Source organism: Fusarium pseudograminearum, chromosome 2, assembly GCF_000303195.2.
Source record: "Fusarium pseudograminearum CS3096 chromosome 2, whole genome shotgun sequence".
Taxonomy (NCBI): Eukaryota; Fungi; Ascomycota; class Sordariomycetes; order Hypocreales; family Nectriaceae; genus Fusarium; species Fusarium pseudograminearum.
In genome coordinates this window covers 2420704-2435746 of record NC_031952.1, presented here as the reverse complement: position 1 = coordinate 2435746, position 15043 = coordinate 2420704, and the positions used below count along the sequence as shown (strand labels likewise).

General features: G+C 49.7%; 5 protein-coding genes across 5 annotated transcripts, besides 1 other annotated feature; 1 reads left to right on the top strand and 4 right to left on the bottom strand.

The window, feature by feature from the left end:
• Positions 1-394: 394 nt before the first annotated feature.
• Positions 395-420: a microsatellite.
• A 138-nt stretch (positions 421-558) lies between these two features.
• Positions 559-1818, top strand: FPSE_07709 (uncharacterized protein; the record flags this gene model as incomplete). The annotated part of the gene is made up of 1 exon (XM_009260827.1): positions 559-1818. The coding sequence occupies one exon, from the start codon at positions 559-561 to the stop codon at positions 1816-1818; it is 1260 nt and encodes a 419-aa protein (XP_009259102.1).
• A 503-nt stretch (positions 1819-2321) lies between these two features.
• FPSE_07708 (uncharacterized protein) lies at positions 2322-3838 on the bottom strand (the record flags this gene model as incomplete). The annotated part of the gene is made up of 4 exons (XM_009260826.1): positions 2322-2555; positions 2606-2989; positions 3045-3328; positions 3721-3838. 4 exons carry the CDS (start codon positions 3836-3838, stop codon positions 2322-2324), a joined length of 1020 nt encoding a protein of 339 aa, XP_009259101.1.
• Positions 3839-5499: 1661 nt separating this feature from the next.
• Positions 5500-8157, bottom strand: FPSE_07707 (uncharacterized protein; the record flags this gene model as incomplete). The annotated part of the gene is made up of 1 exon (XM_009260825.1): positions 5500-8157. The coding sequence occupies one exon, from the start codon at positions 8155-8157 to the stop codon at positions 5500-5502; it is 2658 nt and encodes an 885-aa protein (XP_009259100.1).
• A 990-nt stretch (positions 8158-9147) lies between these two features.
• Positions 9148-10188, bottom strand: FPSE_07706 (uncharacterized protein; the record flags this gene model as incomplete). The annotated part of the gene is made up of 5 exons (XM_009260824.1): positions 9148-9170; positions 9221-9317; positions 9372-9523; positions 9651-9830; positions 10176-10188. 5 exons carry the CDS (start codon positions 10186-10188, stop codon positions 9148-9150), a joined length of 465 nt encoding a protein of 154 aa, XP_009259099.1.
• Positions 10189-11358: 1170 nt separating this feature from the next.
• Positions 11359-14933, bottom strand: FPSE_07705 (uncharacterized protein; the record flags this gene model as incomplete). Its single annotated transcript, XM_009260823.1, has 5 exons — positions 11359-11570; positions 11666-11924; positions 11975-12546; positions 12599-14245; positions 14297-14933. The coding sequence occupies 5 exons, from the start codon at positions 14931-14933 to the stop codon at positions 11359-11361; spliced, it is 3327 nt and encodes a 1108-aa protein (XP_009259098.1).
• Between the last annotated feature and the right edge of the window lie 110 nt (positions 14934-15043).

Genomic DNA, 15043 nt, shown 5'->3' with positions numbered 1-15043 from the left:
CTCGTACACATCCGTACTTGGCACCATCGATCGAACGTCTACGAATCCTCATCCTACAGTCACAGAAGGCTTGGCATGCCGATTTGAGAATGCCATAAACATGGTTGGGGAGGAACAATGGTGGCACCTATTTCAGGTTCTTTGGCGGGTTTAGAATAAATCTACCTGTTCTTCTTCCTTTGCCTGTCCTTTGCATTCCTCATAACATCAGCTTGCCTTATCGGGCTATCTTATCCTATCCGCATTGAGTGCTATCGTTTTGGGTGCTTGGACAGTCTCACCATAGCCGCCTGAGAAGTTCGCCGCGCCAACTGTTTCGGTTGAAACTATACTCTCTATCTACCTGTTTTTGTCCAAGTCCATCTCCAACCCTACCTACTGACCTACATACACATCAAGTCAGTTCAAGTCAAGTCAAGTGCGGTACCGTCGCCTCGCCGGATTGGGTAATGCCGCTCTGTCCACCAACATTGTCGTCATAGCTGTATCCCCATCCTCGACGTCAATTCGCTTCACTTTCACAGCATCTTTGTTTTCCGATTCGCCCCGCCACGAATCATGGTCATGATGATTACCGCACCACAGCGGCGGTTACTCGTCCTCCTATCGACCTTCTTTTTTGTATTCAGCATCTTCTACTGCTGCTCGCGACTCGCATCATTGTCCGTTGGACCAAAAATAGTCGAAGAACCAGACCCAGTTCCGCAAGTCGATTTGCTGAAAGCCGATAATCCCATGTCCTACGGAATGTACAATCGGCCGACCTACGATGGCATCGACCTTGTCAGGAACCTACCAAGCGAACACATCCCAACACCCAAGAACAAAAGACGGCTGGTCGTGGTTGGCGATATACACGGCATGCTTGACCCTTTCGAGAAACTGCTCAAGAAGATTAAATTTAACCCGGAAACCGACCATGTTATTGCGGTCGGCGACATGATCAACAAGGGCCCCAAGTCCTCTGAAGTTATCGCCCGTCTGATGGAGATCAAAGCCAGCGCTGTGCGCGGGAATCACGAAGATCGCGTAATCCTCGCATGGCGCGGTCTCAGTAGTCAACAGGGTGTCGCAGCCTACCTCGATTCCGAAAGTGCCGCTAAACATCGTGGTGAGGGGGAGGACCTGAAAACAGCGCGCAGTCTGACTGAGCCACAAATGACTTGGCTCAAGAGATTGCCCGTCATCTTATCAGCCGAGCCTATGGCCCTCTATTTTGTACATGCCGGCCTCGTTCCAGGTGTACCTCTGCCGCAACAAGATGCATGGGCTGTCATGAACATGCGCACCTTGCGTTTTCCGCGCGAAGAGTTTCGTAGGAAGGAAATTGAAAAGAAGCGTAAGCAAGCAGAGAAACAACGGCAGAAGGAGTTAGAGAAGGCACAACAGGACGCAGCAGCTTCCCTTCAGCGAAGATATATCCCCGGAGCAGAGGGCGCCAATTCGAAGGACCATGCCGCTCGGGCTGAGCCTGTAGAGGTCGACCCTGCAAGCACCGCAACCTCAACTGACGAAAACGTCGACTTGGAACGCACCAACCCGGATCGCGATATTTGGCTCCCTATTGATGGGCACGAAGGCGAGCGATGGACGAAAATGTGGAATAAGGCACAAAAGAAGCTACCCGGGCATGAGCGCCGTTCTGTTGTATATGGCCATGACGCTAAGATGGGCTACCAGGAGGATTCATATACTTTTGGCTTGGACTCTGGTTGCGTCAAGGGTAATGCTTTGACAGCATTAATTATTCAGGCGAACGAGGAAGGAGGGTGGAAACATTCTACTCACCAAGTTACGTGCAAAAAGGGTTGGTGGTGATACCTGGTGCCTCAAAATAATTATTGATTAGTAGCGATATCATACTCTATAATTAACCATGATTGTTTGGACGATACCATGGCGGGGAATAGCGTGTTGGATTTGGGCGGCGTTGGTGGATTAATTATCGGGGATTTGGCTTTCTTGTCACAACTTTGAAACTAGAATCTGTCCATTTACTCTACAATATCTAGTCATTCACGTTTGCGTTGCAACACCATGAGCTTTGGGCGTAACATGTCGTCTCGATTCGTTATGTAGCCATTATCTGTTTCCATGGACAACTAATGCCCCTGTCAGATCGTGGTTCGCCACATTGCCACGACTTGGGCGAAGCTATGTGGTTTTAGACTAGAGTAGGTATGTGGTATAATCGGCAACCTCCAATAAAGATCGCATGTAGATTCAAGCTCATTGTTCGCAATCAACTCGATACGGCTTCTTCCCCGACAAGAGTTCTGTAACTTTTAAATCATTTTCCTGGCTCATCAAGCGTATGTAGCTTAGGAGAGCTTCTCCTTGAGGATGCCCTTGAGGGTGACAGCATCGGCAGCGAACTTGCTGATACCCTCTCGGAGCTTCTCAACAGCCATCTGGTCCTCGTTGAAGTCGAAGCGGAAGAGAGCCTCGTCCTTGATGTAAGACTTCTTCTCGATGTCCAGAGAAGAGGCCTGAGAAGCATCGAGCTTCTTGGGGACAGAGTCAGAGGAGTTGAGGAGGTCCTCGAGCAGGTTAGGCTGTTACAGATGTTAGCATATGTTTCGGTCCATACAGTTCATGAACATACAGAGATGGTCAAGTAGTCACAGCCAGCGAGCTCAGTGATCTCGCCAGTGTTGCGGAACGAGGCGCCCATGACAATAGTGTTGTATCCGAACTTCTTGTAGTAGTTGAAGATCTGCTTAACAGACAGGACACCGGGGTCCTCCTCCTTGGCGTACTCCTTCTTGGTAGAGGCCTTGAACCAGTCAAGGATACGGCCGACGAAGGGAGAAATGAGGTAAGCACCAGCCTCAGCAGCACCAATGGCCTGGACGAGAGAGAACATAAGAGTGAGGTTGGTGTTGATGCCGTGGTCACGCTGGAGGATCTCAGCAGCCTTGATACCCTCCCAGGTAGCAGCGATCTTGATCAGGATGCGGTCCTTGGAGATACCTTGCTCGCCGTAGAGCTATGGAATCGCGTTAGTACCGTTGCTAGTATATCTTAATGTTACAAGAACTTACCTCGATAAGGTGGAGAGCCTTGTTAACGGAAGCTTCGGTGTCGAAAGAGTAACGAGCGTCGACCTCGGTGGAGACCTTGCCAGGGATGATCTTGAGAATCTCCTTACCGAACTCAACGAGGAGGCGGTCGAGGGCATCATCAACCTGCTGGTCGACAGAGCCACCCTTCTGCTTAGCGTAGTCGATGGCGACATCGATCAGCTTGGCGTACTCCTCCTTCTTGGAGGCAGCGAGGATGAGAGAAGGGTTGGTGGTAGCATCCTGAGGCTTGTACTTGCCAATGGCTGTTGAGAACAGTAGTTAGCATTGTAAACTCTTATCATATCATGTCGCGTCATATCATGATAATCATGACGAGATTTGTCGAGTGGGTAAGAATGTAGTTTTGCGTCGAAACAATAACGTGGTAGACTCGGGAATTGAGAAATAAGGTTGAATACTAACAGGCAAAGTCACCTAAGGGGAAAGAGTTAGCATAGCACTTTGTAATGTCAATAGAATGCGGTAATTACCAGAGTCAGACACAACAGTCTATTGTGGTGTAAAAGCAAATGGTTAGCTATCAAATCGTCATGAACAAATGGTTGTAAAAATGAGCCGCAGAAGACAATGATTCATGATGTGACCAAGGTTGAACAAGCAATTGACTCAATTAATCCAAGTCGTCATTTCATACCAAGCTCAAAGATGATGCCCGTTCTTTGCTCTTGGTCGCGATCATTATGGCATGGAGGGGCAATGGTGGGGTGACGTACAGTGCCGGTGGCCTTGAGCTGGTCGAGAGCAGAAGACATGATGAATAGTATTAAGTCGTATGTATCGTGGAAAGTTTGGTTGAGAGATGTGATGACAAGATGAATGAAGAGAAAGGAAAGAAGAGGAAAAGGATGAGGGAGCAGCAACCTAGAAAAAGATTGGGGATTCCACCGAAAGTCGGGAAGGGACCTGACGTACACAGGAGACCGGCGCCTTCTTCGCTGTTCCTCTTTGCCCCTCCTCCCATCCATTCCTGTCGGTGGCAGCTACGTCGAATGCCCCGCTTCTTACCAGGGAAGTCACGACCTGGACTTGGGTACCTTACTTCATCTGCCTCACCTCAACCTAGCTCAAAGCTCAGTTACAGCCGCGCCAGCCAGCAACGCTGGGATGAGGTGCCTGTACCTCTAGGAATTTATGCAATTGGTAGGTACTCGATACCTGAGTTTTACATCTTCCACATTGCCCAGTCGTATTGCGTGTTGTTATGTTTCAGTTAACTATCATGACATGACCTAAGCTTTTTTTCACCATCAGTCATTCTCTCCTAACCTCTCACTCATCTCTTCAACATCCAACCTCGACGACATCGGTAAATTTACATATCCATTATTGTCTTGGTAATCTTTACCGTCCCCACCACTTTACTTCACCCTCACCTCAGTCCAAGCCGGACGAGGCGGACAATCAACCCCCACCTCACAGTAGCTGAGTCGCTTCAATGGCCCGGCCAGACCTCGCTGTGTCCACCGAGACCCTCAATGATGTCGTTAGCACCTGGACATAGAATGCCGTGGATAACTAAAGAGCAAGGTACAGATAGTGCAGCGCATCCAGTAGCATACATAGCAAGATTGATGGTTTGGGGGTGATTAGGTGGTTTATATTTAGCCGCTTATTTTTGCCTGCTAGCTTGAGTACACATGCTGTGGTAGTAACGGGCATATTGCAATTATCCGCAGGGATGTCTGCGCATGCTATATCGTATCTCGCCGATATTGCGCCTTCGGATTCACTCACAGTGGCTACAATTGACTCTATATCATCCTGCTGAATTATAAGACAGCAGCGGTATTCCACTCTGTACTGCACGTGGCATTTAGTGCAAGTGCTTGTCCACTGAGCGAAATATCATCAACACCCTCGGCGGGGAGAATTCCGATACTACCGGAACTCCCGCTGGAGCTCCCGAAGGTCGACATACCGAAAGGACACTTGTTTGGCGCCTCGTGAAAGCATCGCGTTCAAGATGGGTGTTTTCTCTTTTCTAAGGCCCATAAATCTGACCACATGCTATGATTAATCCCGCGCGAATGAGGTGTTTATACTTTCAACAAAATCAACCAACGACACCTTGAGAAACGACATTGGCCAGTATTTCCCAACATGCTTACTCAGTTTCGAACTAGACTACTTCGTCCGCGGCGTTTAAAATGCATAATATGAGTAGCTGCTTATGCTGATGTTAGTCACATGCATGGAGGACGCTTGGTGTTTTACTAAGGATTTGTCTCCTATTAACGCTTTTCTCTTCTTTTGTTATACATAGTAGCATAGTAACTGCCAGCACAAGACTGCGCCTGGACACCATTATGCTTTGGATTTTTCCCTGTTTGAAACCTCATCTGTATGGTATATGTTTACAACATCTTCGTAACCAAGGCCGTTACTACGTAATCAACTCCAAATCAGAGATGATCTAGTCCTCAGTAATATCTCCATACTCCCACATGCCTCGGCGATCTTGCTTGGCCTGGGCCTCGACCTCCTTGAGATGTTTCAGAGTAGGCTCAAAGACCTTGCTGCGCTCCCAAGCCTTGAGTTTCTTGGGCACCATGCCGTACCCGCCGGCAACAACCTCCTTGTTGACCGAGTCATTGGGGCCAGGCAGTTCACCCGAAGCTCCAGTATCGTATAGCGTGACGTAGCTCACGTTCTCCTTGTTGTCGACAAAGTCAAAGCTGGCAACGAGTCGCTTGTTCTCTGTAATGTCATAGATGTAACCGATGGCATCCTCGAAATAATCAGCACCAGTGGGGAGCTGGACAAACGACAGTGATGCGTCAATGGCTTGGGCCTTCAGCTTCTGTGAACCAAACTTGGGCTGATCCAGAGCTCGAAGGCTGGACCAGGAAACCTTTTCGCTGTTGCCATAGTCAATGTAGACAACCTCTGACTTCTTGGCAGTACGGTCGTTGGCCCTCACTCGGGCTCGGTACCACTGGCCATCAGCAGAGAACTTGGCTGACACGTACTCTCCTGTCTTGGGTGCATCTCTAAGAGGGTTGTTGTTCTTGGAATCCAGGTGGAACTTTCGGAATTCGGTCATCAAGCTCTCGAGAGCGGCCGTTCCCTTGCCAATCTCCTGGACCTTGATCTTTCCATTGGCATCAACATTGGTGATGATAACATCGCGATAATCGGTGGGCTTCTTGTCAAGAGACACGTCGGCGTCGGGTGCAGCCTCGGCAGCATCTTCTTCCTCATACTCCTCATCTTGGGATGGGTCCCAGTCTTGCCACAGGTTCTTTCGGGCCTCCTTGGCCTTCTTCTCAGCAGCAAAGAGCTCGGTAGCGTTGCCAGACTTTTCCGCAGAGTAGGCGTGAACGGAGGCCAGTCCCTCTTCGACCAGGACCTTGGTGAAGTTCTCACGGTTGATGAAAAGTTCACCAATGAAGCCACCGACCTTATCCATATCATGGATGTTGACCTCGCAATCGCGTTGGTTGCAACGACGGTTGGCAAGATCAAGAGCTTCCTTTCCGAAAGGCTCACCGCCCTCACCGTCGGCTCTAGGAGCTCTAGGAGCTCGGATACCGCCCAAAACCATAGTCAGCTTCACATTCTCGCGGGGAATCAAGATTGTGAATCTTGAACCGGCCTTGCAGAAGTCAACAATGGCGGGGACCTTCTTTTGCCGTTGTAGCGTAGCCAACATGATCTTGGCCTTCTGTGTGTTCTCCGAAAGGTCGGTATACTGCTTAGCCTTCTGAGGCTTGCCAGACCACATGCCCTTCTTCTCATCCTTCGCTTTTTCTTGGGCAGCAAGGAGGTCGTCGTAGTTGGGGGCTCGGTCGGTGTCATCTTTGCGATGTCGAATGACTGAAGCCCATCCATTTTCGACTAGGAGGAGGTTGATGTTGGTGTTCTTCTCGGTGACGGTAGCAACTTCTCGGGCCTCAAAGCCTTCAGTTGCGGGCTTATTGCCATCGATGCTGATGCGTACTTGCTTTCCGATGAGTTTCTGGCGAAGAAACTCCTTGGCCTCTTCACGGAAAGGGCTCTCGGAAGGCTCTGTAGTGCGGGGTCCTCGCACGCTGCTGAGGTTGATGCGCTTTTCCGTCGTTCCAGCCTTATTTCTGATGAGAATAGTGTCGGCTCCGATGATCTTGGAAACGATCGCATCCTGGTTTCCGCCTTCAGTCTTGGCAACGTGATGCTTGTGGATTCGGAGCTTCTTGGATTGAGCTTGCTTTTCAGCGGCACGAAGAGCAGCCATCTTCTCACCCAAGAGGGTAGAGTGGAAGTCGTTACATCGTGCGAGACCGTCCTGTAGCAGAAACTCGGCGATGTTTCCGCGGGGGTGGATAATGGCGGCGACGAGTTGGCCCTGTGGGCTGGCACCAACGATCTCGACCTTGACTTGACGCTGGAGCAATCTTGATTCAACGAAAGCTTTGGCTTCGTTTCCATACTCCTCAGCGGGCTGGGTAGCACCAGTTGAGGGAAGCGTTCGTTCGGTGGAAGGTGTTCGGATGCCAGCAATCAAGGTCATGGGCTGAACGTGCTTCTTCTCCGAGAGCAAAAGTCGCACCAGGAGGCGATCACCACTAAGAACTCGCTCTACCACACCGTCAACAGTCTTGCCCTTCCACTCTTTCATGAATTCAGGGCCACCAAGGTCATTCTGAACCTCGATGATACCACCAACCCCAACATGGAGACCCTTGTCCTCAGCCTTTGCCTTATTCTCGAGCTGGCGGAGAGTCTCGAGGCGATCGAGGACCTCGTCGGACTCTTCTTTGCGGCCAGCGTCCTCGCGGACCTTCAACCAGCCAGCCTTGACAAGCTCATCGGGAAGGTTGGTGCCATCCTTGAGCTGAGCAGTTCCAAATTCACGGCCAGATGTAGGAATCGTGTAGAGAACAGTAGCTTGGACGGGCTTTCCAACAACAAGGTTTCGGAGGTACTCGCGGGACTGGAAGGCAAAAGGCTCGTCGCCCTCGCGCTTCAAATGGGGAGCTGTGACATAGGCTAGGGACAGGGTTCGCTCGGCATTCGGGTTGTTGGGGCTGGTCAATATCAGAGTGTCACCACTAAGCACACTCTTGACATTTCCGATAAAGGATTTGGACATTGTGGTGAAGACAGTGAGACGAGACGAAGACCTGCTTGTATAAGTGCATTGTTAGTCCAATGTTTTTACACCGTGTAACGCCGCCGTTTTGAGAGCAGGCATGGCTTCATGAGTGCTTGAACAGAAGCAGAAGCTAAGCTCCAAGCTCCCTTCTGCACATGCCTCTGCTACATGGAGAAAAATCACGGAATATAAATCTTTGGATTCCGATCTTACATACCTGAAATGGGAGAAGAAAGTTGTGTTTTTAATTCGAGCCTTGTTGAGAAATTAAGATTGAACCCAAACAAGGACAGCAAGATAGGAGAAAACAAAGGAAGAAAGGGAGAGCTTCATCCAAGCATGTGGAGGTGTAGTCGAGATCGTGTGAGGTGCCATTCTTATGGAAAGGTGGCCCCAATGGCAAGTTTCGCCGCTAGAGTGTCAAGTGTGGAGACCAAGCTCAGGGGTCGTTGAGGTTGACCGCGGGGTATCAGGCACCCTACAGCAGCTTAACTTCAGCTACTTTGGAGCTCTGAGAGCTTCTTTCAAGTTCGAACTATTTTTAGTCGGGCTCCAGATGTACTTTGAGACTTAGGTAGTCAATGGCAGCAGGTGGCTAATTAGCAATGTTTCATTAAATTGAGCTGTTACAAAGAATACGTTCACGAATGTCCAGGAGGTGGTTGAGTGTTAATTTTGGGGCTTGAAACTTTTGGTAAGATAGACTGATGTTAGGAACCCCTCACTCTCCGCGTGGCAACATGGCATGAGTATGTCCACATCAACACTGATGATGGCGTGCTGCTTTACGTTATACTAGACTATCTGATGAAATAGATGCTACACACTCAATCGAACAAACAGGATCTAGATTCTGTAATCATTTAAATTGGATTGATTGTTGCTATCGAATATCATGAGACACATCATTACTCATGGCTGGGATTTGCTAAACGAAAGCCACTAAGCAATAGCATTTTTCCTTTATCCAATTCAGTTCGGAATTGCTTAGTTGGAGATACCAATAACACCTAAAATTATTAGTGACAAACCATCGAAAAATAGAGTAATATGCACATACCACAAGCAGGTCGGGGACCAGCGTTACCAGTCTTGAGAGACTCCTCGCCGTCACCCTTGCCAAGATCGTCGGTACCGGCGTGGATGACAACGGTTCGCTATGCTCTTGTCAGTCTGAGTCCCATCAGCTAGGATATACAGAATGTACTCACGCCAATGACGCTGTGAGGGCCAATCAGCTTGATAAGAGAATCAGTGACGGAACCCTTGGCATTGCCCTGACCGTCAGTCTCAACGTTTCCGAGATCACCAACGTGGCGGGTCTCGTCAGAAGGAGCACCGTGGGTCTTGTTGTGAGGGTTGACTATGGTCGAGCTTGTTAGCGTACATGATCATCGAGCTGGTTCAGAGATCTAGCACAAGGGTCTTGCGATTATCTGATCTTGATAATATAATGCAGAGGCCGGAGACTTATGCAGGAACAGACTCACAGTGAGGGCCAGCAGAAGTGCAGCCGTTAGTGTTGTCACCGAAGGTGTGGATGTGGAATCCTCGCTTGGCGTTGGGGTCGTTACCGGTGATGTCCCAGGTGATGGTAGTGGGAGCAGACTCAGACTCCTGCTCGAAGACGACGGTACCGGAGACCTTGGAGTCACCGCGGAGAACGCTCACTGCAAGGGAATGCGTTAGCTTGGTGTTCAAAGCACAAGACTGCTTGTCACTTGATGGCACTCCCAGGGCGCAGGTATCTCAGAAGATAGGCGGGAAGCTCGATGCTGATGGGCGTGACGATAGGTAGCTATGGATGTGCAAGCCCATCAAGGGACTCGGAACTATCTTTCGACGCCCATCAGGGTACTTGCGGATGACAGACGCTGCCTCGTTGGACGAGAGCTCAGAAACTCGCTCAAACCAGCTCTAACCCCCTCTCAATACGCCGTAGGCGTGGGTATGGCATCTATAAAGAGAGCCGCCCTCTGTAGAACCAGAAACACACATGGGACATGGAATCTTACCAGCCTTGACCATTTTGACGGTTTTTTTGTTTTTATTTCGGGGGAATTCAGGTAGAGGAATGAAGCAGTTGAGGATTGAATGATGCAAGTGGAGAGGGGAGGAGAGAGGAGTTTTGAAGAGAAATCGGGGTCCGAAACAGCGCGATACCCGAGCTTCTGACGGGACAAGGCAAGGAGCTTTCCACCAGCTCCTCGATTGCTCTTCCTCGTTGTCAGCGGACCCTTCGGCCCTCAATGGATGTCAATTGCCTAGTGGTGCGCCCACAAGCTTTCCACAGTTTCCAGGCTTCCAGCCAATCCTACTGAGCTTTCACAAGCTGTTGGACACTTCAGCGTCTCATGGAGCTTCGCCATCCTGAGGTGGGGTAGTTCTCAGTGCCCCGCTCCGTCAGAACGTCGTCATTCTCAAGACAGTTAGTTCAAAGTGTTGACGAATGATATTACATCATTGCAGCTCCCCTTTGCGGAAACGGTTGGCGCTGGAATGATTTCATTGGCATTTATTGCAAAATCTATAGCTACTAACCTAGGCACTCTGAATAGCCCCAAACAAAGCCATAGGGCGTTCTGAGATCCTGTCAATCAAGACCCAAAAGCACCAAGTCGCATATCCATAGCACAACGATAATGAAGTTGGGTTAACTAGGACATCGGCATATGGTGGAAAGTCCGTGCAAGTGAACACTGATGTTGTGTATAAATGGTATTAAGAAATACTTTGTTCGAATCAAATACTCTACTACCCCAATCGCCATATTACGCATGACCTATCTGGTCGCCCTGTAGGCGAGCCAACGGCTGGCTGGTCCTTTCATTTTTCTGTTCAATCCAGGTGCCTCCTCTTGATTCAAACTCGTTGAAGTTTTTTTTTTGTTTGATATGCCTCTTTCTTTGTTTTGTCCCTTGCTGGCTTTTCGTCGAGAAACTGAAAGCACTAATACTAAGGTACTGCAATGAGATACTGTTGCGTCCTTCTGTAAACTCGCATTTCAGATACAGATGTTAGCCTCGGCGATCGAGATCAAATCATATATGATAGTCATAAATATGCCGGCTGCACTGTGAATTTGTGTCTTAACCAGTGCTGATCCACCAAAGGTGCAATGCAGATCAACGCGAAGTTTACGTACGGGGCATTGCCGATGTTACGTGGTAGAGTAGAGGCTTTCTAAGAGTAACGTTTTCATAGGGTGACGCCACTCAGGGGGAGTATCTTCGTCTTATCGCGGAGAAATTTGGCGCGATACTCGATGAGGCCTTGGCTGATGGCCTCGAAGTCTTTCACCTTGCGGTTGCGAAAATCTCTGAGTAATTCGCGAAGTCCAGCAACATACTGGTCCTGATGCTCCACCTCTGGATTGCCGGAGGCCCCAAGCTGAACAATAATTTGGTCATCTATTGCCGGTTGGCATGTTAGCATCCCCTCCATTGGCGTGTGCCTCGGCTCGTATTTGTCTGATGAGTGGATCAAAGATCTTGATGGCACGTACCCGGAAGTTGCATGTCCTCGAAATGCTGGAATTGGCACTCACTGCCCCTAGGACAAACTCCGTGGGTAAGCTGGTCAGGGCATACTTCCTGTGTTACGTCGATACTGTTGCTGTAGGTGAGGGAGCGCAGACCCCCGGCAACAGAATCGCTATACTGAGGATGAAAGCGATATGCTTTGAAGTGCTGGAGAGGCGTTTCGTATGGGACGAATGTCGTTCCAGAACTATTAATGACTTCTGAAGTCTTTTGGATTTCCGTCTGTATAGTAATCAGCTCCGCAGCCCGCGTGGAAGGTACAGTGTGTCTACTTCTCGATTAGATTCAGATTCTGTGTCACCAGAACCTGTTGATATGGGCTTAGTAACTGGCGTGGCTGTCACCAAGCCTTGTAAATCAGTATCACTTGTCTCCAATACTGTACTGTCATCCGAGACTTGCAGAGGTGATAGTTGGCGTTGCAGAGGTGAGTGAGAGTCTGGCAGACTGACGCCGGCATCGGTCGGCTCATATCCATCTGACTCATCTTCATCAGAACTCTCTTCTTCACTAGAAGTGTCAGCCTCATCCATGGCCACATCTTCTTCGCGCTCGTCAGTATCAGTCGTAGGTTCAACACATGCGTCGATATCATGTACCACTGGTGGATGTGTTGGCAGCGGCGAGCGTGCACCGGCTGTTTCATACTCGACAAGGGGTTCTTGGTGTGTTTGCGATTCGCATTGTTGAGGCGAACTCGATCCACGACTGCCAGCTGATGCAATATCTGCAGATCCATCCATCGGCGAATCATGTCCAACCTCGTCATCGTAATCGTTCATTTCGTCGGTTTCTGCAGGGAGCGGGACATCATGCGAGACTGATACTTGCGATGACTGATCAACTGAATAGGGGGTTAGCTTGAACTTGCGCGCGAAAGACGGCGTCTCTCGTACATGGCGTTTCCATACCTGGTGGGTTTTCCAGACGAAGCCCCGATTCAGGCTCATCCTGGCTTGTTGAAATTGGGGACAGTGCTGACTCGGTCTGTATAGCATCTCTCTGAAGTCGCTCCTCCTCAACCCGTTTGTTTTCAATTTCCTTTTCGATTCTAGCAACTTCGGATTGAAAATATTCAAGTTGTTCCTGGAACTCCTTTCTTTGTGCTGCTATGATAGGTAGGCGCTCGCTGGCAACACGCGCACGCAACGAAGGCCTGGCCTGCAGACGTTGCCCCCTAACTTTAGGGGGTTGGGTAACGGTATCAGATAAGATGCTAGGTTGTTGTGCGTTACATGCTGGACTATTCCGTATCACTTCAGCTGCAGGTGACGCACCCCGCACTGGAGGGGTAGGGGGGATAGCGACATCCACACTTCCTTCTTTTGATTGCGTTTCAGACTGGGGCAAAGGCGAGCCGCTGCCTAATTGCTTTGACTTCTTCTTACGAGCCTCGGCCTCAGCAATCTTTCTCTTCATGTCCTCAATCTTCTTGTTCATACTTGCCAAGTCGATCATGCCACCAGCACTGCGAGATGCACTATCAGGTAAGGACGTGGTGTCGCGAAATGACAACGCTCTTGAGCCGGGCGTCACTGGCCGCTGTACTGCTGATGGGCGCAATTCAGGAGAGTCGATCTCCATCTCGGCGTCATCTTCATCGTCACTAACATCAATCAAGAATGGACGAGATTCTCGAGTCTGGCCGAAGGGACGTTTTTGGATAGCGGGGGCGGAGTTTTCGTTTAAATCAGCTGCAACAGGTCGTTTGCGCTGATTAGGGGCGGGAGAAGATGCGTTAGAAGACAAAAACAGACCAGGAATTGGGGGTCTTGCAGATGGGTCTGTTGTCTCTGCAGCAGCTTCGATGTGTTCGTCGAGGTTCATCTGATCAACCGGGGCCTGGCTATTCGACCTACTCGTGTCAGGCGCAGGTTGGAATGCTGAAGATACTGGGGGCGTAGAAGCCTGAGGAGTCTTTGCATTTGCTTCTCGTGCTTTCATCAATGCTTCCATCCTTTGTTGTATCAATTTTGACTTCTCTGATGGGGTCTTTGTCTTGTCATGTTTCGTGGTAGTTGGGACATTCTTTGAAGTTGGTGCCGATGCGCCAATCTTGTTCGAGCCCGTATCCGCCACTGTTGATTTGGAACCTTTCGCAGCTAATAAGCGTGCAATTCGATCTTTCCGTTCTTCTGATTTGTCTTTCGCTGAATCGGCGGCCTTCGGCTCTGGAGCAACGACAAGGGGAGTTGCTTGTTCTGGAGAAGGAACTGTGCTGATTGCATCACTTTGGGGTGTATTTACTTGCGACAACGTCGGCATTCTCGATTGTTCCCCGCGTGGTATGGTAGAGCCTAGTTCAAGACCCAATTCTGTAAAAAGCTGATCAAGGACGGCCCGGTCGACCCCTTCTTCGATATAATTCTGATAACGAACGTTGAGTGGCCAGAGACGAAGGATCGCATCTTGCGCCTGCTTCTTCGATTCAGAAATGATTGCGACTCCATCTTTGGTTCCGCTCTGGCAGGGGATATCACTATCGTCATCGTTATTCATGAGTATACTCTTGTTGTGATCATAAAAGCTGGTCTGTGGGGTTTCTGGCGATAGTTAGCATCTGTGCCTGAGTCTGGAAGAAAAGCACCACATACGGGCATTTGATGCATCGTTGTCAAGGCCACTCGTCTGTATCTCACGAGGCGAGAGGTAAGGCGAGTAAGAGCCGGAACGCTCTCGTCCGGATTGCTTCGAGTTCCATGTTCGTTCATGGTTGATTCCCAAATTTCCCATAGGTAACTGTGGCCTGTTGTTTTGGTCAATTGACCCCGGTTGTTGGACGCCGCGCCGATAAAACGTGTTGGTCTCCATTTCGGCGGGCTCGTAAATGTCCTCGAGTTCGCCTTCACTCAGCTCACCTTCTTCCATTGTCTTGTTCACTTCCAAGTTGGGTTGTCGACTGGGCGATGTTGAAAACTCCGGTCTAGTATTCTCACTAGCTCGACTAGTCTGCCAATGCGCAACCGAAGCACTGGGATCGGCGTGGGTTTCAGGAAAGCTCTGGGGGGTTGGATGTTGCCAAGTTGCGGCGCTATGAGTAAAACCCATGCCTAAGCCAGGTATAGTTGTCTGGTTGTATTCATATGCTTCAGCAGCTCCCTGTCCGTAGGATGGCTGGCTTTCTGCGACTCCGTTCGGTTGGCTATATGGCTGATTTGAGGAGTAGAGGTGTGATTGCGAGGTTTGATATCCAGTATGGGGTGCCCCATGGCCATAAACATATTGGCTCATCTTGTATAGTTCTGCAAAACCAGACAGATTGGCTTTGCGAGGTCGTAGCTGCTTCACAGCATGTGTTGTCGTGTTCGGCAAGAAGCAACAAAGGCTCTGGGCGTGGCGTT